Here is a 19,490-nt window from a genome sequence, read left to right as displayed (position 1 = left end):
ACACCTGAGATAAGTAAATCAAACCCTTCGTAGACCACCTATGAAAAGACCCCATTACCCCCTATAGGCAAACAAGGGGTCACAGCAGGTGAAAATGACAGCTGAGCACATAAATGTTTCCAGGTTTTACGCGCCGGAAACAAGAACAAATCTCCATAAGGGCAGGCAATCGCTGAGCATGGAGCAAAGAGCTAAAATGATGAGGTAAAAAGGTTAAACACTTCGCCTCAGTTGCCGAAAAATAGGCTGTCCTACAGAACCAGTCATTCACATGTCTAAGTTGACAAGCCATATTGAATCTACCCAAGTGTAACAATCCCAGTCCCCCTTGATCCCTAGGAAGAAACAATGTATGTAAGGAAATACGAGGACGTTTAACCCCCCCCCCCACACACACACACAAATATTTGGACAAGGATCAATGTAAAAGAGTCAAGTGGCAGCATTGCAAAAGCAAAGGTAGGGTTTGAAACAGATAAAGCCACTGTGGTATCACCATCATATTATACAGTACAATTTTAGCCAGGTCGTTTTTAGCCGGTGCGGGTGGTTTCAGGCACTGGGGAAGCGAGCGGAGGAGCAGCGTGGGAGAAGGCAGGCAAGCTAGAAGGCAGGCGGACAGCGTGAGGTAGCGGCGAGAGGAAGCTCCGCCCACCCCCCCAGCGTCAGCAAGCCCGGACTCCCCCTTAAAAGGGAGGAAACAGCAGAGCCTGGGACAGCGTTTTAGCCGGTGCGGGTGTTTGCAGGCATCGGGAAAGCGAGCGGAGGAGCAGCGTGGGAGAAGGCAGGCAAGCTAGAAGGCAGGTGGACAGCGTGGGGTAGCGGCGAGAGGAAGCTCCGCCCACGCCCCAGCGTCAGCAAGCCCGGACTTCCCCTTAAAAGGGAGGAAACAGCAGAGCCAGGGCAGCTTTTTAGCCAGTGCGGGTGGTTGCAGGCCTTAGCGAGAGCGCTTTTACGAAGGTCCTTGAGAAGGGCCGAGCAAAGACAGCCAAGGAATCCAGAACAGCAGGAAGGTAAGGAAAAAGCGAGCGCTCACGTAAAGAGAGCACACAATAAAGCACACACAAGACAAGGAAGGATAGAGAAGCAGCAGGCTCCAGGGATAAGAAAAAGGCCCAAGCGAAGACAACTGACCACAAGCTAGAAGAGGCAGAAGGAGTAGGCAAGAAAGAACCAAGCACAGGAGAGAGCACACGCACGCATGCAGAAGAGAAAGGAGAGAGCACCTAGTGGACTACAGTGCAGGGTTCAGGAACTGGAAGGACTCCACATCTCGGAAGAAACATAGAAATAGACGGCAGATAAGGGCCACGGCCCATCTAGTCTGCCCACCCCAATGACCCTCCCCTATCTTTCTCTGTGAATAGATCCCACGTGTCTATCCCATTTGGCTTTAAAATCAGGCATGCTGTTGGCCTCAATAACCTGAAGTGGAAGACTATTCCAGCGATCAACCACCCTTTCAGTGAAAAAGAATTTCCTGGTGTTCCTGTGCAGTTTCCCGCCCCTGATTTTCCACGGATGCCCCCTTCATGACAGCTGAAGACCCCACAAGAGAAAGCCACATCGAGGAGCAAGCAAGAGAGCTCGAGAGATTCATCGAGGAGGCCTACAGGAAGGTGGAAGAACAGGACCATCAGCAGAGCTGGAGCAAGGAAACCGCCCACACAAGATGGAAGGCAGGGACTAACAGATGGAGGACAGGAACCAACAGACACCAGGGATGAAGGATCTCATGGAAGAATCGAGCAAGCAGAGGACGCAAAGACTCACTGGTACCCTGAAAGAGAAGCACCAAACCACACCAAGGATACAGACTTGAGACCAGTGAGGAAGCTGAAGAAGGGGAAATCGGCAGTCATAGTGGGAGACTCAATCCTGAGAGAAGTGGACAGTCACATAGCAGGAGGGAGAGATGATCGGCTAGTGACCTGTCTCCCAGGAGCAAGAACGAAGGACATCACCGACAGAAGTGAGAGGATCCTGGAAGAAGCGGAGGCAGAAGAGACAGCAGTGATAATCCACATTGGAACAAATGATGTCAACAGGAGAAATTACAGCAGGACTACACTAACTGAACAGTTCGAGATCCTAGGAAGGAAACTGAAGCTGAGAACACAGAAGATAGCATTCTCAGAGATTCTGCCAGTACGGAGGGCAGACGTGAAGAGGCAGACAGAGCTACAAGCAATAAACTCATGGTTGAGGAGATGGTGCAAAGAAGAAGGTTTCTGTTTTGTGAGGACAACTTTTTTGGGGAAGAACAAGCTCTTTAAGAGGGATGGACTACACCTGAGCACGGCAGGAACGAGACTGCTAGCAAACAACATTAAGAGAAATAGAGCAGACTTTAAACTAAGAAGAAGGGGAAAGCCGACAGTCAACCTGACGTCGACGGTTCGGACAAGAGTATCCAAAGAAGATACTGAGCAGGAAAAATGCTGGGAACAAGCAAAAGTTGAACATCGGGAGTCTAAGGAACAAGAAAAACTGGCAAATAATAAGAAGGACAAACAGGAAGAGCTAGAAGAACAGGAGAAATTGAGAAATCGGGTTGAGGAAGAAAAAGATGTGCCAAAAAAAGAGGAAGAAAGGAACAGAAATCAGGGACTAGCAGCTCAAAAAGGGGATGGTAAGAGGAGTAAACCACAAGGAAAACCAGCATGGAAAAGAAAGGACCAGGACTTAAATTGCTTGTATGCAAATGCGAGGAGCCTAAAGACCAAAATGGGAGAACTAGAAGTCACAGCCAAAAAAGAGGACCTAGACATCATTGGAAACATGGTGGAATGAGGAAAACAAATGGGATATAGTACTGCCAGGGTACAAACTCTATAGAAGAGACAGAACTCACAAGAAGGGTGGAAGAATAGCACTATATATAAAGAACACCATTCAATTGACCAGAGTAGATATGGAAACAAAGGCGGAAGGATTGGAATCGTTATGGGTCAAATTACCAGGAAGAAATGGTTTTGATATAAAATCGGGACTGTACTACCAACTGCCTGGACAAACGGAAGCAAACGACAAAGAACTGACAGCAGAATTGAGGCGGGAATGCAAAAACGGAAATGTGCTGGTAATGGGGGATTTTAACTACCCCGAGATAGACTGGAGTTTTGGAAACTCAAACTGTGTGAGGGAAACAGAATTCCTAGAGGCTGTGAGGGACTGCTTTATGGAACAGCTCGTCAAGGAACCAACGAGGTGGAATGCCACTCTTGACCTAATCCTCAATGGGCTAGGGGGACCTGTAAAGGAAGTTAAAGTAGTAGGACCACTAGGAAACAGCGATCACAATATGATACAGTACAAACTAGAAGTAGGAACATCAAAAGGGAAGAGAACCACAGTGACAATGCTCAACTTCAAGAAAGGGAACTATGATGCTATGAGAGCAATGGTGAGAAAAAAGCTCCGAAACAGCTCACGGAAAACAGAGACTGTGGAGCAAGCCTGGTTTCTATTCAAGGACACGGTGCAAGAAGCACAGCTTATGCACATCCCCAGATTTAGAAAAGGGTGCAAAAAAAAACCGAACAAAAGACCCGGTATGGATAACCAATGAAGTGAAGAATGCGATAGGAGACAAGAAAAAATTGTTCCGGAAATGGAAAAAGGACCAAACCGGGGAAAACTGGAAGGCACACAGAAACTGCCAAAAAGAATGTCATAGAGTGGTTAGGAGAGCGAAAAGGGATTACGAAGAAAGACTGGCCAGGGAGGCAAAAAATTTCAAATCATTCTTCAAATACGTTAAAGGGAAGCAACCAGCGAGGGAGGAAGTAGGACCGTTGGATGATTGAGACAGAAAGGGAGTGATAAAAGAAGAAAAAGAGGTAGCTGATAGGTTAAATAAGTTCTTCTCGTCAGTCTTCACAAGCGAGGATTCATCCAGTGTGCCAAAACCCGAAGAGATCTTCAATGGTGACCAAGAAGATAAACTGTCGACAATAGAGGTGAGCCATGAGGATGTCCTTCAACAGATAGATAGATTGAAAAGTGACAAATCACCAGGCCCGGACGGGATCCATCCAAGAGTACTAAAAGAACTAAAGAACGAAATAGTGGAAATACTCCAACGAGTTTGCAACCTATCTTTGAAAACTGGCGAGATCCCGGAGGACTGGAGGATAGCAAATGTTACACCTATCTTTAAAAAGGGATCGAGAGGAGACCCGGGAAACTACAGGCCGGTAAGTCTGACATTGGTTCCGGGCAAGATGGTAGAAGCACTGATAAAAGACAGCATCTGTGAGCACATTGACATAAATGGGCTAATGAAAGCGAGCCAACATGGCTTCTGCAAAGGAAGATCGTACCAAACCAAACTTGCTGCACTTCTTTGAGGAGGGTAAGCAGCCAGATCTACCAAGGGGAACCCGTAGACATCATTTATCTCAACTTCCAAAAAGCCTTTGACAAGGTGCCCCATGAGCGGCTACTTAAGAAGCTGTGGAACCACGGGGTGGAAGGGGACGTGCACAGATGGGTTAAGCACTGGTTGGCAGGCAGGAAGCAAAGGGTTGGAGTGAAGGGCACTACTCGGACTGGAGGAGGGTCACGAGCGGAGTTCCGCAGGGGTCAGTACTCGGACCGCTGCTGTTCAACGTATTTATAAATAACCTGGAAACGGGGATGAAGTGTGAAGTTATAAAATTTGCGGATGACACTAAACTCTGTAGCAGGGTTAGAACCGTGGAAGAACGTGAGGACCTACAAAGGGACCTGAACAAACTGGAAGAGTGGGCGAAAAAATGGCAGATGAACTTCAATGTGGGGAAATGCAAGATCATGCATATAGGAAAGAAGAATCCGATGTTCAGCTACCAAATGGGGGGATTAGTACTAGAGGGAAGCAATCTTGAAAAAGACTTGGGTGTGCTGGTGGACACAACAATGAAGTCAACGGCACAATGCGCGGCAGCCTCAAAGAGAGCAAACAGAATGTTGGATATTATTAAGAAGGGTATTACAACCAGAATGAAGGAAGTCATCATGCCACTGTATCGCATGATAGTGCGCCCGCATCTGGAATACTGTGTCCAATATTGGTCGCCGTACCTAAAGAAGGACATGGAAATGCTTGAGAGGGTTCAGAGAAGAGCGACAAGAATGATAAAAGGTATGGAAAACCTTTCATTCGCAGACAGACTGGAAAGGCTGGGGCTCTTCACCTTAGAGAAGCGGAGACTCAGAGGAGACACGATAGAGACTTACAAGATCATGAAGGGCATAGAGAAGGTGGAAAGGGACAGATTCTTCAGCCTATTGGGAGCTACAAGAACAAGGGGGCACTCGAAAAAATTGAAAGGGGACAGGTTTAGAACCAATGCTAGGAAATTCTTCTTCACTCAGAGGATGTTGGACACCTGGAATGCGCTTCCGAAGGATGTAATAGGACAGAATACATTAAGAGGATTCAAAGAGGGATTGGACAAGTTCCTGAAGGAAATGGGAATTGAGGGATATAGATAGAGACAGAGCTAGGATGATGAAAGGGTATTGAAAGGTTTTAGACAAAGGATCACTTACAGGTCATGGACCTGATGGGCTGCCGCGTGAGCGGACTGCTGGGCGCGATGGACCCCTGGTCTGACCCAGCGGAGGCAACTTCTTATGTTCTTAAAAATCACATATAAGAAGAAGAATACATTAAGATATATATCATGATAAGTTTATACCCGAACAGGCTATAAAATTACAAAGTTCATAGCAAACAAATCATCTAAGAACCTGTTGGAACCGGTCATGAAAATCTCTGCGCATAACACTTAAAATATATTTTGATATAAAAATTAGATCATCTAATCTATGCAGTCAAAAAGCAATTCTAAAGTTGTCACCACAAATACTGTCCTGCGGGTGGGTTTAGACGGAAGCGAAAGCGCTCACTTTCTCTGCACCAGTTGCCTGGCAACAATACTTTCCTCCAGGCTGGATAAAAATCAAGGACTTTTTTTTTAATTGGATTTTTTTTTTAATAAAATGCTTTTTTTCCAAGGAAAAATATATCTAAAGATAATCTTCCCCCCTCCTTTACAAAGCTGTGCTAGTGTTTTTAGCGCCAGTCACCACAGTACACTTCTCCCTCCGTATTCGCGATGATAGGGGATTAACAGACCCACGAATACAGAAAAACCACAATTAACTTTTTCATATGTTATTCACAGGTTTTTTGTTAAAACATTCATCAATATGATGAAATCGCGAATAACACAAATGGTCACATTCACGATTTTGGCAGAGTGGATAGAACAGATGGAGGCAGAAATGAGCATGCTTGGTGGACGGCTGGTGAGTGATAGGGTGGTTTTAAACAAAGTCTGGGGAGCGAAAACTAGGCTTAGAAATCAAATCCAGATCTCAGCATGACAGAATGCAGCATTGCTACTGAGGCAGCAACTCGAGCCTGTGCAACAGCCTTGAATGAATTCCTTGAAAAAGGTACCTTCCGCAACAGCAGAATTAAACAGCTGGTACGAGATCATTGATAACGGGCGGACTCGGGTCACATACCGAACTCTGGACCTCACTGCCAAGGACGGCAAGATATGGGCTGGGATTCCCATAAGGAGAGCAGAGGTGAGGTGATGAGAGTAATAATAATAATTTTATTCTTATATACAACATTGCAGCTCCTTAATCTGGGTGCTTCATCACAGTTCTGTGTGCCTTTCCATGAGTCACAGGCCTATCTTCAAAAACTGACCTGCACCAAAATTTTTATCATCACTCTGGGACATCATTTAGGGGAGGAGCCAGTAAGGTAAAAACCGCAACTAATTGAATTCACAAGTAATAAAACGGCAAATACCGAGGAAGGAATGTAACAGCTCCGACACTCAGAATTCCTATGAGCATCCAAGCTGTTACTGTTCCAGCATGCGCTAAAAACGCTAATGCGGCTTTGTAAAGGAGCTGGTTAAATAGAAAGTTATAGTCCAAAAGGTATTCAGCATGAAATATGGATTAGTTTTTCATTCTGTAGCCTAAGGCTGTATATTCATGCAATGTTTACATTTTTTGGTGACTAAATTACATTAATCCATTCATAATGTCACAGGCGTAATTTAAATCAAATCTACCCTCTTTTCCTCTATTTTGATAAAAAGTAGAATTCCTGTAATTGGCCTAAAATTTGATGGGTTTTTGGGTCTAGGTGTCAGCACAATATCTCCCCAGAAATCTGTGAATTTGTTTCATTTTAAACAACTCTGATAAAGTGGTGAATAGCTGGGCAATGAACACAGGCAGTGCAGAATCATATAAATAGGAAAGGCAAGCATTCAAAGCACACTATGATTTAGAAAAACATTTCAATAAGGCATGCACTTCAAAACTTCAAAAATCATCTGCCTCAAATGCTAATGCAAAGTCAACACAATTGGCACCAACTGAGTTAGTTTGTTCTCTCAACTTAACCCTTTATTTGGCATTGTTGCTCAGAAGCAACATGTGTTTTCTATGGCATCTCCAAATGCCTGTTGCTCTCATTCATCATCAACTTACGTAAAGCAGCCGTTTCACCATCTGCCAATTAAAGGGCTAAATATATTTTTTATTTTTTTCAAATTTGTTTATTGAAATTTTCATATAAAACAGAATCAAATACAAAACAGTTATGCATCACAAAAACAAGATACAAAGCAAACAGCTCAAGATCCCCCAGAAAAATAACAAAATACAAAACAAATAATAGAACCATCCCAATAGATCCCCCACCGCTACCAACCCTCCCACCCACCCGAAAGCAAAACACAGTATAGCAACATTCAGTAGAGTGTAGTCTCCATCGAACATATGGTTCCCAGATCTTAGAATAAGCTACAAGAGTATTATGTCTCAATGCTGTCAATCTGAATATCAATTGCAAATAGTCCAGGCGAGAGTAAACTGTCTGAATAGGAGGTATAATGGGGGTACGCCAACACTGTGCCAAGGCAAGACAGGCCGCCATAAAAGCACAAGCTGCCAATTTCTGCTCAGAGGGAGTCAAGCTAGGAAGACCCACATTAAGTAAACAACATTCCAGCAATATACAACATTTATTGAAAAGCTTAACCAAAAAGCAACCCACCTTCTACCAGTACACCCGCACTCCCGGACATGGCCACCAAATATGGAGAAAATCACTCTTTGCTCCACAATTATGCCCTCCACGATCAGTCCTTTCATGGAAAATAGAAAAGAGACGCTCCGGGGTTTAGTATCACCGATAATACATTTTATAGCTGTTCTCTATATAATTAATAGATAACCATCTATAAATAGATTCCCAACTGGATAAGCCATGCCCCCCCCTGGAAACTCTCGCTCCCACCGAGCCTTATAGGGATCCAAAGGTGACTCCCTTTTCAACAAAGCCTAAATATTTTTAACTGGAACATAATCTGCCAGATTTTGTGCTTAGAGAGTGTTTACTGTAAGTGAATTGGAGGATCAAAGAGACTTTGACAGAGATCAGATTGTGAAACCTCAATCAAATGCAAGGCACGGGATTTCTTAGCACTGATAAGGGCAGAACCTCTCCCCTTTCCAAGGATCTATTGAGAAAATCCTTAAGAGATCCTGCCAGAATTTCACTGGCCCAGAGTTTAGTCCATTCTCACTATTTAGTCATATGTCTCCTCTTTACCATCTCCTTTGCATACATAGTACTTCTCTCCCACTTCAAGGTCCATAAATCATGCCTGAATCTCTGCAATGTTCTCTAGAAGCTGCTATACGGCAGATATGCTCAGTGCAATTCTTCTCCTCAGAGTCTCATTCTTACCCTGGTTGTCACCCATTTGAATTATTGAAATGTCCTACTTCATGGCCTGCAACAGACAAATCCTTAAAAGTTAAAATGGTTTTTACTTGGGTAACTAGTTCTTGACAGCTTTGCGGGCCTATCAGAATGGGGCTGAAAAGGGAACGCTGGGTGCCAGGTACAGCTGATGAGGAGGCAGCAACCTGGATCCAACAGAGGTTGTGTTGGTGGTGAGGGTGTCGGAGTACTGCCAGCAGCTATGGAACATAGATACAAGGGCTGTGAGCTGACACAATATGTGTTCAGGCAGGACCTAGAACGATGGGCTAAGCCAGAGTGATCTGAGCGTGTGGGTGGGCTTCCGAGCCCCAACGCAGAGCTGAGGACTGAATTTAGTAGCTGGACCAGTGCTGAAGGAAAGATTCTAAGTCTGCAGCAAGGCTGGTAGCTGAAGGATTGTGATGGGGAGGGCCTGGGAAGGCTTTCTCTTAAATCTTGTGGCAGTGTGGGGCTCACACCCACAGTGATATACACGTGAGAATTCCCAATTCTGTGGGTGTTCTTGTATGTACAGAGAAGCATGCTGGGACAAGGTGCTGAATTGTGGAGAGAAAAGAAAAAGAATGGCAATAGCTAGCTCCAGAAAGGACTCTTTGAAATGTTTTGGATCTTTTGGACTTCTTGAAACGTCATTGGTCTGTATTTCTATGACGTCACACTGCTTTGTTTTTAAGCATGCTGCACGCGCGGCTCTGGCCAGCTCCACCCTCCTCTCAGCTGGCTTGGCGTTCCAAATTCGTTGACTCTGACGACGCAGGTCATTGTTGGGCCTTTTTTGGCTACGGGTTCCTGATGAAGGGACTTGGTGTCTCCGAAACTTGGCTTGGTTGAACCTGATCATATCTGACTTCAGGATGCATAGTGAATACACTTTCCTGTTTTGACTACGGACAAGCTAAGTTTGAGTTTATTATCTGTGGGAGTTGGTTGGGAATTTTCCTAGTGGGTTTCCCGCTTTCTACAGCACCTGTGTGATTTATAAAGTAATTATATCACCGTTTGTGTTATTTGTCACTTATTCTTTTGAGCACACGTGAGGTGTCCAGTGATGGTGTGCTGGTATGGGTTGGTTAATCTGTACCTTTGAAGTGTATTGCGTTGAAGGTTTTCCTTCTATCGCTGACCCAACACACTGAGGACACCCCGTCACTAAATTTATATTTCCTTTTCAACAGCAGCAGATGAATCCAGAGACTAGTGGGATAATGCACATCTACCAGCAGGTGGAGATAGAGAACTGAATAACAGGTAGTCCCATTGGTTGGCACACTCTGTACCTCCAGTATTCTCTATCTCCCAGCAGGGATGGTTGCTTTTCCAGTAGCTCCTGGATTCTGGCTTGTTGCTTTTTTCTTCTGTTGAGATTTTTCTCTTCAGTTAAGATAGGGGTGTTTGGCTGTACGGTGCCAACTTTGGGAGTTACACCTGGGCCCCCCCCCCCCCCAGGTCCCTGCTCCACCCTCCTCTCCTTTGGATTGAGGCTCTCTTTCCTGGTCCTGTATTTTTCTTCTTTCCCCCTCAAAAAAAAAAAAAAAAAAAAGAGGGACCAGAGTGCTGTTGCTAGCCGGTTCTGTCAAGGCAGTTCCTGTCTGCAACTACCAGCTTGAACACTGGTGAACTCGGGTAAGAGCTTGTTTTTTCTGGCTTCTGTGCATGGTGTTGGGTCTGCCGGTTTGCTCGTGGGAGTCTGCCTGAATTGATTGCTCAGGGTTCGTCCGGGGGTTATGGCTGCAGAGGCTGTTAAACGGTGTTCCCACTGTGGCAAGCGGAGAACACCTTCGGGCCTCTGTTCGGCAGGCTGCTCCGACGCCGTGGGGGAAGAGGTGCAGTTCATGCCTGAACTTTCCCGCACATTTGATCTCCGGCCTGCTTCTCCTGCTCGCGCGGCCGCCGACGTTCCGCTTCAGCGCACTTCGGCGGCTTTGCCGGCGGTCAGCATTTTTTCGGCTTCTTCTGCCTGTGCGGGGCCGGTTTCTGTTCAGGGGAATCTTGTTCCGTCCACGGCTGCTGCTAATCAGGTGACTTTTTCCCCGGAGTTCGTGATGTTACTGCATCAGGCCTTTTTGCTGCAGAACTCTCAGCCTGCACTGCCAAAGGAAAATAATCTTGACCCGTTCCCTGTACTGCCTGCCGGTAGACCTCCTTTGGAGTCTCATGCGGCAAAACGGCGCAGGGTGGCGACTGTGGTTGGGGATGACTCTCCGTCTGACTCCGCCTTGTCGCTGGATCTTCCAGAAGTTTTGGAGGACGGGGAAGTGGCGGATTTAGAGCTGGAGGATGCGCTGTCTAGGGAGGTGGATGATCCTACAGCGCTCCGTCTTTTTCATAGAGAGGAATTGCCAGCGTTTATTTCTAAAGCGCTACAGGGCCTTCATATCTCGCAGCCGGATCCACAAGCGACGGGTTCTGCTAATCCTCTGATGGCTGGCACGAAAAAGCCTGCTAAGGCTTTCCCGGTCCACAAAGCGATGCATGAGCTTATTTTGGCTCAATGGGTCACTCCGGAGGCTGGTCTCCACGTGGCAAAGGCTATGCGCCAGTGGTATCCCGTATCTCAGGACGAGCTGGACAAGTTTACGAACCCAAAGGTGGACGCTTTGGTAGCAGCTGTTACAAAAAAGACTACTTTGCCGGTCGAGAGCAGTATAGCGCTCAAAGACATTCAGGATAGGAAGATTGAATCTTCCCTTAAGATGCTCTTTGTTGTCGCGGCAGTTACATTGCAGGCGGCGGTGTGCGGTTCCTATGCGGCCCGAGCTTGTCTTCAATGGGCGCAAGGTATGGCGGACAAAATGATGGTGGCGGGGATGTCTGTTCCGACCGACTTCCCGGATTTGGAGACGGGTCTTGCATATGTGGCGGATGCCCTATATGATATTATTCGCGCTTCGGCTAAGCAAATGTCTCTTTCTGTGGTTGCTCGGAGATCCTTGTGGCTCCGTCACTGGGCGGCAGATGCGGCTTCCAAGCTTCGCCTGGTGAGACTTCCTTTTAAGGGTCGTTTGTTATTTGGGGATGATTTGGATAGGTTGGTAAAGGATTTTGGTGATACCAAGACGCAACGATTGCCGGAAGATAGGCCTAAAGCTCCATTGAAGTCTTTGTCTGCCAGGAATCGTTTCCGGGATGTTAAAAGATATAGGCCTGGGAAGCCGTCTTTTCCGCCAGCTTATGGGGCTTCCTTTCCTTCTAGGCCTCGGTTTCCACAAAAGAATTCCTTTCATCCTTCCAAACCACAGACTGCCCAGCCCGCCCGGACCCCGGCTTTGCGTAATTCCCAATGACGGGAGGTCGACTTTCTCCGTCGTGGCCATTGGGGGGCGGCTGTCTTCCTTTCTGGTGGAGTGGGCCAAGATCACGTCCGATCAGTGGGTATTGGACGTTATTCGAGAAGGTTACAAGTTAGAATTTTCCTCTCCCGTCACAGATTCTTTCTTGGTCTCCCCTTGTTCTGGGGCCAAGAGAGATTCGGTGCAGAGCACTCTTCAGGTCCTTTTGGAAATTGGGGCCATCATTCCAGTGCCTCCGGCGGAGAGGGGGCTGGGAAGGTATTCCATTTACTGCGTTGTGCCCAAAAAGGGGGGCTCGGTCAGACCGGTATTGGATCTCAAGAGGGTCAACCGCTTCCTTCGAGTCAGGCATTTCAGGATGGAAACGGTGCGGTCAGTCATAGCGGCTGTTCAGCCGGGGGAATTCTTTATGGCTCTCGACCTCAAGGAAACTTACCTGCACATTCCCATCTGGCCGCCGCATCAGAAATTTCTTTGTTTTGCGATCCTGGGCCAGCACTATCAGTTTCGTGCCCTATCGTTTGGCCTCGCAACAGCTCCTCGGACGTTCTCCAAGGTCATGGTTGTGGTGGCAGCCTTCCTTCGCCGGGAAGGGATTCGGGTGCATCCTTACTTGGACGACTGGTTGATCAGAGCGTCTTCCAGGCAGGACAGTTTGGCAGCTACTCAAAGGGTGATCTCCCATCTTCAATCCTTGGGGTTGGTCATCAATTTTCCAAAGACTTCTCTTCTCCCGTCCCAGTCATTGGAACACCTGGGAGTGCTGTTTGACATGAAGATGGGGAAAGTATTTCTTCCCAAAGACCGGGGGGAGAAGTTGCAGTCTCAGGTTCGCTTACTTCTACAGTCGCCCAGACCGAGAGTGTGGGATTATGTTCAGGTTCTGGGCTCCATGGTGGCCACGCTGGAAGTTGTGCCTTGGGCACGCTTTCACATGAGAGCGCTGCAGCAGTCTCTTCTCTCTCGGTGGTCCCCTGTGTCTCAGGATTACCATTGTCGTCTTCGGTGGACACCGCAGGCTTCGTTCAGCATGGCTTGGTGGATCAGCGATTTAAATCTGTTCAAGGGCATGCCTTTGGCAACTCCGGCGTGGATGATAGTTACCACGGATGCCAATCTGTTGGGTTGGGGAGCTCTCTGCCTTCAATCCTCGGCGCAGGGAGTCTGGTCTCCGGAGGAAGCTCAGTGGCCCATCAATCTTCTGGAACTGAGGGTGGCCAGGCTCGCGCTTTAAGCGTTCCTGCCCATGATTCGGGACCGCCCGACAAGGGTTTTTTTGTTTATTAGGATTTGATATACCACTTATCAAGGTTATCTAGGTGGTTTTTTTTACAATCAGGTACTCAAGCATTTTCCCTATCTGTCCCGGTGGGCTCACAATCTATCTAACGTACCTGGGGCTATGGAGGACTGAGTGACTTGCCCAGGGTCACAAGGAGCAGCGCGGGGTTTGAACCCACAACCCCAGGGTGCTGAGGCTGTAGATCCAACCACTGCGCCACACACAGTGTCACGGCGGTGGCTTACATTAACAGACAAGGCGGTACCAGAAGTCCTCAGCTGGCAAACGAAGCAATACTGCTCCTTCAGTAGGCAGAAATTCATCTTCCTCTGCTGTCGGCGGCTCACATTGCGGGTCAGAACAATGTTCAGGCAGACTTCCTGAGCAGAAATCTTCTGGATCCCGGAGAATGGGAGCTCTCCATTCAGGCATTCGCCCTCATAGTGCAAAGGTGGGGTCTCCCGGACATGGACCTCATGGCCTCGTCACGCAATGCGAAGCTTCCTCACTTCTTCAGCAGACGCTGGGATCAGGCGTCGGAAGGGATAGACGCGCTGGCTCTTGCTTGGCCTCCGGGTTGTCTACTTTATGTGTTTCCTCTGTGGCTGATGATAGGTCGGGTGTTACATCGCATATCTCAGTTTTCCGGCACGGTGATCCTTGTGGCTCCAGATTGGCCACGTCGTCCATGATATGCGGACCTGATGCTTCTGTCGGCGGGTGATCGGTTGTTTTTTCCAGTGACTCCGGACTTGCTGTCTCAGGGCCCCATTCTGATGGAAAATCCATCCCACTTTGGTCTTACGGCCTGGCTCTTGAAAGGTTGCGGCTGAGACGTAGGGGTTATTCCGACCAGGTTATTTCGACTCTGCTTCAAGCTAAAAAGAGATCTACCTCTGCCTCTTATGCTCATGTCTGGTGAGTTTTCGATTCTTGGTGTGCGGCTCAGGGTCTGTCGCCCTTCCAGGCTTCTCTCTCTACCATTCTTTCTTTTCTTCAAGAGGGGGTGACCAAGGGATTGGCCTGTAATTCTCTCAAGGTTCAAGTGGCCACTATTGCTTGTTATAGAGGCCGGATGTCTGGTTCTTCCCTAGCGTCCCGGATATCGTTCGTTTTTTCAAAGGGGTGCAGCATATTCGGCCTCCTGTTAAGAAGATCAGTCTGGAGTGAAGTCTGAAGGTGGTCCTTGGGGAGTTGCAAAAGCCGCCGTTTGAGCCTTTGACGAGTGCTACTTTAAAAGATGTCACGTTGAAAGCGGTTTTTCTGGTTGCTCTGGCTTCAGCGGGTGTCTGAGTTGCAGGCGTTATCTTGCAGAGATCCTTTTTTGAGAATTTCGAGTTCCGGTGTGTCAGTTAGGACTGTTCCTTCATTTCTTCATAAGGTTGTATCCCCTTTTCATGTGAACCAGGCTCTCTTCCTTCCGGCTTTCCGGAAGGAGGACTGGGGGGAGCGTTTCTCTTCTCTGTGTTTGCTTGATATACATAGGGTTCTCTTGCATTATCTCCAGATTACTAATGATTTTTGTCGTTCCGATCACCTCTTTGTGTTGTTCGCAGGCCGCAACAAGGGTATGGCGGCATCCAAGGCTTCTATTGCTCGTTGGGTTCAGGAGGCCATTGCGTCTGCTTACTTGACGTCGGGTAAGCGGTTGCCGGACAAACTTCATGCTCATTCCACTTGGGCGTTGTCTACTTCTTGGGTGGAGTCCAGGGGTTTTTCTTTGGAGATTTGTCATGCGGCTACTTGGTCTTCTCGGAATACGTTTTCGAAACATTACCGGTTGGATGTGGCGGTTCGTGCGGAATCTGCCTTTGGGGCTTCGGTTATTGCAGAGGTGGCGTTCGCTTCCCACCCGGATTGAGGATTGCTTTGCTACATCCCACTAGTCTCTGGATTCATCTGCTGCTGTTGAAAAGGAAGGAAAATTATGTTCTTACCTGTTAATTTTCTTTCCTTTAGACGCAGCAGATGAATCCAGAGCCCCACCCTTGCTGTTTCTTTGCTCACTGTTTCAAGTTTCAAGTTTATTAGGATTTTTATATACCGCCTATCAAGGTTATCTAAGCGGTTTTACAATCAGGTACTCAAGCATTTTCCCTATCTGTCCCGGTGGGCTCACAATTTATCTAACGTACCTGGGGCTATGAAGGACTGAGTGACTTGCCCAGGGTCACAAGGAGTAGCGCGGGGTTTGAACCCACAACCCCAGGGTGCTGAGGCTGTAGCTTCAACCACCGCGCCACACACTTGGTTGCGGATTTCCTCAGTTTGTTTGAGTTGGTAGTTGTGTGCTCTTTTCCTGTTTGTGATCTTTGTTGTGGGAAAGAAGTTTTTTACATGTGGACCTTGTTTTCTGGTTCCGAATGCTTGGGCAAGGAGCAATACTGGAGGTACAGAAAGTGTGCCAACCAATGGGACTACCTGTTATTCAGTTCTCTATCTCCACCTGCTGGTAGATGTGCATTATCCCACTAGTCTCTGGATTCATCTGCTGCGTCTAAAGGAAAGAAAATTAACAGATAAGAACATAATTTTTCCTTAATCACTATTGATTTATTGATAGTCCCAGATGCTGTATCAAGTGGTTTTCTACCCCTATGAAAACGTAATTGACTTATGCTGCTTTTTTGAGTTATCTTGTCAAGCACCTATAGCAGTTTCCATTTTATTTATTTATTTATTTATAACTTTTAATTATTATATACCAAGTAATACACTTGTACAGAAAGTGAGATAGTAAGAATACAAGTTCATATAGTGTAAAACACATTACTTAGTACAATTGCAAAAAGAAATGAAAAAAAACATTTACTAACTCACTCAAGTCCTCAACCTACGATTCCAAGATTACACATAGGTGAAAAAATAAAAGGGAAAATACAATATAGCAAGATAAGCTACAGATAGTGCTGAGGTAGGAACGGCTTCATTAACTATTGAGCACTTGATTTCCTTCATCTAGTCGGGACATTGCCAAAAAAGCACTTAATTGTTGAAGTTCAAAGAAAACATATTTAACTGAACGGTGGCAAAGGATGTCTTAAGTAAAATGTTGCCTCCTGGTCTCAAAAGAAGAAATTCTCTATGACGCTTTTGAGTTTCACTTGAAAGATCTGGAAACATTTGAATTTTACATCCAAGAAACTCTTTCTTTTTGTTTTTAAAGAAAAGCCTCAACAACCACATTTTATCAATTGAGAGAGTTACTGTTAATATCATCGTAGATGGTATAGTAACGTCTCGATCTGACATTTCCAAGATTTCTGATACATTTAATGGTGCTTGATCAGTCTCTTTTTTTTCTGTAATTGACTCCCTTCTTTATTAGGCAAATAATACACTTGGGAAAAAAGTGGCAAATTTTCCTCTGGAACTTGCAAGCAGCTTCCATTTTGAGGATTTTTGTGTATGCCAATTAAGTTGTGTGCGCAAATTGACTGTACAGAATGTGGGGGTTAATGTATATTATACCAAAGCCCCCAATACCGTTACCCCAACTCTCATTTCCCCAATGAGGAAGAAGGAGAAGGATTTTAACACAATCTGAGAGAAATGAAAACGAGGAGCCAGCATCTGCTCCAAACTTATTGTATGAGTCGTTCTTACTCTTAAAAATGTTCGTGCTCATTTTCAGTGGAATCGACCTCTACCTCTTGAGTAAATCAGGGAGCCGAAGACAGGGTAGTCTTCCAAGGAGTGGTGATGGTAAACCTCACAGCATGTATGAGAGTTGTTAGGTACTTTGAATTCTTAGTGGGAAATGAGAATGGAATTGATCCCACTGGGGACAACAGTTTTGCTTTTCGGAGCATTGGTGAGATTGTAATTAATTTACCATGTTTGAATCTGTGTTCTAGGGGGTGGTGAGGGAGGCAAAAGTTCTGATCTTATCTGAATGTTATTGTTTTTTAATCATTCCAACAGCACTGCTGTCAATTCTGAGGTGTCATGAAGGTGAAAGTTAAGTCATGGAATGGAGTCGCATCCTGGCTTTGGGTGGCCAATGATGAGAACTGTGGAATTTGTCGAATGGCCTTCAACGGCTGCTGTCCTGACTGTGAGTTGTAACACGTCTGTCCGTCCTTCCTTCCCCTTGCTTGCACGAGGAACTCTCCAGGTAGTTTAGAGTTAACAGAAGAGTTTCTGCAAGGGTCCATCTAGCCCAGTGGCCTGGCAGAATTTGAAAAGGCAGGAAGATTCCATTGTATTTAATCCCAAGGTTAAGTAATGAACTTTTCCTCCAGGAACTTGTTCAACCCAGATGCGCTAACTGCTTGCTCCACCTCCTACAGCAATGAGTTCTGGAGCTTTAACTAGTCATTGAGTGAAAAAATATTTTCTCCTACTCGTTTTATGTTTTAACATTTGTATTATTGCGATAAATCATAAAACAATGTCCTAACCAAAGTGGCCATCCCATCACTCACCACAGATTTCTCCTATGCATCGGTCATATGCCCCCTCAACTGCCTCTTTTCCAAGCTCTTTAGCTTTTCCTCGTATGAGAGGAATTCATCACCTTAATCATTTGGTCACCCTTCTTGCAGTGAAGGGTCATGGACTTTTTGTGGGTGCCCCGTGGAGTGCCTCATTTTGTGTCCTTAATGGATTAATATGCTCCCCTGTTGGCTAGCTCCCCTTTTTCCATTTATTTGTTGTGTTTTGCCATAGTTAGTGCTGGCAAGATTCTCTTAGTCAAGCAGTCTGAGCAACTTGTTTTGGTGCATATTGCATCACTCTTTTTCTGTGCTGTCTACAGGTAAGATTCCAGGTGATGACTGCCCGCTTGTGTGGGGCCAGTGCTCCCACTGCTTCCACATGCACTGTATTCTCAAGTGGCTGAACTCACAGCAGGTCCAACAACACTGTCCAATGTGTCGCCAGGAATGGAAGTTCAAGGAGTGACATGCTTATTCCACAGCACGTGGCTCGGTTGCTACATTTCTCCAGTCCTCGTCGCTGGCTTCAGTTTCTCTCCTGGATTCATCCGTGCTGTTTCACAGGGGAAGGAACTGTCTTTCATATGTTTGCGGTGAGAGGAGGAAGAGGACAGTTCTCCTTTGTGTCTAACTGGTTAGGTCCAACTTTCATCTGCTTGCTTCACAATGTGATAATCCAATAAAAGATAGCAAAACCTGCGCACATGGAACCAGTTTGTGATGCCAAATCCCAGTGTGACCTGAAACCAATTCCACATACAACCAACCTGGCCAGGAATGAGTCCAAGTTGGTTAAATAGCACTTAGCCTGCTAAGCGCTAATAATGAGCGCAAGATTCTTATTGGCTAAGTTGAGCGACCAATAGACCTGCTGGCCCACCAGCAGATGAATCTCGGCTTAACTGGTTATGTTTTTAGCAGCCCCCCCCCTGAAATTCAATGCTGGTCACCAGATACAACCCACTGTTCAATTTTACTGACTGTGAGAGTCGGCCTGGCTAACTCCTGCAGTCTAAATATCAACCCTAGTGTGTCCTGGAACCATTTCCTGAGCCCAAATACAGGGTGACTCTGAACTTCTTAGCTCACTTTTGCATTTATTTGTTCTGTTTTGCCAGATTCTCTAAGTCAAGAGGATTCTTCTGGGTTGGTTTGTCATGCTTAATTATATATAGCACACAGCTTTTTAAGCCTCCTATTAAATATATATTTTAGAGGATCTGATTTTTGCATCACCTTGAGGTAGGTGGTAAGTAAGTGCAGCCTTCATTTGTAATCTTCCAGTATAGATATTGTCCCATTTGCCTTTCATTGGCTCAGGACCAGTGCAGCTAAAGTTTACGTACAGGTCAGCATACAATTTTATGGAAACAGGTTTTGCACACAGTCTCAGGTAGACATTAGAGAGTTGCGTGGGGACAGAAATCCCGCCCGTCCCCACCAGTATCCTGTCCATCCCCGCCTGTCCCCACAAGAATCCCCTCTATCCCCGCCCATCCACGTGAGGAATCTCCTCTGTCCCCGCCCGTCCCCCCCCTTAAAAAGCAGCAATTACTTCTGACTGTTTTGATTTTTTTTTTTTTTAAAGTCTTAGTTTATTTAAACCAACAATAAAATACAATATAAACAAATAACAGTGAACAGAAATAAGAGATGTATAC

The 19,490-nt window shown here is 46.2% G+C and overlaps 1 protein-coding gene across 2 annotated transcripts in view; it reads left to right on the top strand.

Annotated features, from left to right (window-relative positions):
- ANAPC11 (anaphase promoting complex subunit 11) overlaps positions 1-18,532 on the top strand; it is a 33,983-nt gene extending 15,451 nt beyond the window's left edge. For both annotated transcript variants that reach the window (XM_033960520.1, XM_033960521.1), the window contains 2 exons: positions 17,315-17,447; positions 18,150-18,532. In XM_033960520.1, the coding sequence (XP_033816411.1) occupies positions 17,339-17,447; positions 18,150-18,295 (255 nt within the window). In that variant the 5' untranslated portion in view covers positions 17,315-17,338 and the 3' untranslated portion in view covers positions 18,296-18,532. The remainder of the gene's footprint in view (positions 1-17,314; positions 17,448-18,149) is intronic.
- The last annotated feature ends 958 nt before the right edge of the window (positions 18,533-19,490 follow it).

This window comes from Geotrypetes seraphini, chromosome 10, assembly GCF_902459505.1.
Source record: "Geotrypetes seraphini chromosome 10, aGeoSer1.1, whole genome shotgun sequence".
Lineage (NCBI taxonomy): Eukaryota > Metazoa > Chordata > Amphibia > Gymnophiona > Dermophiidae > Geotrypetes > Geotrypetes seraphini.
This window is presented reverse-complemented; position numbering and strand designations above follow the sequence as displayed.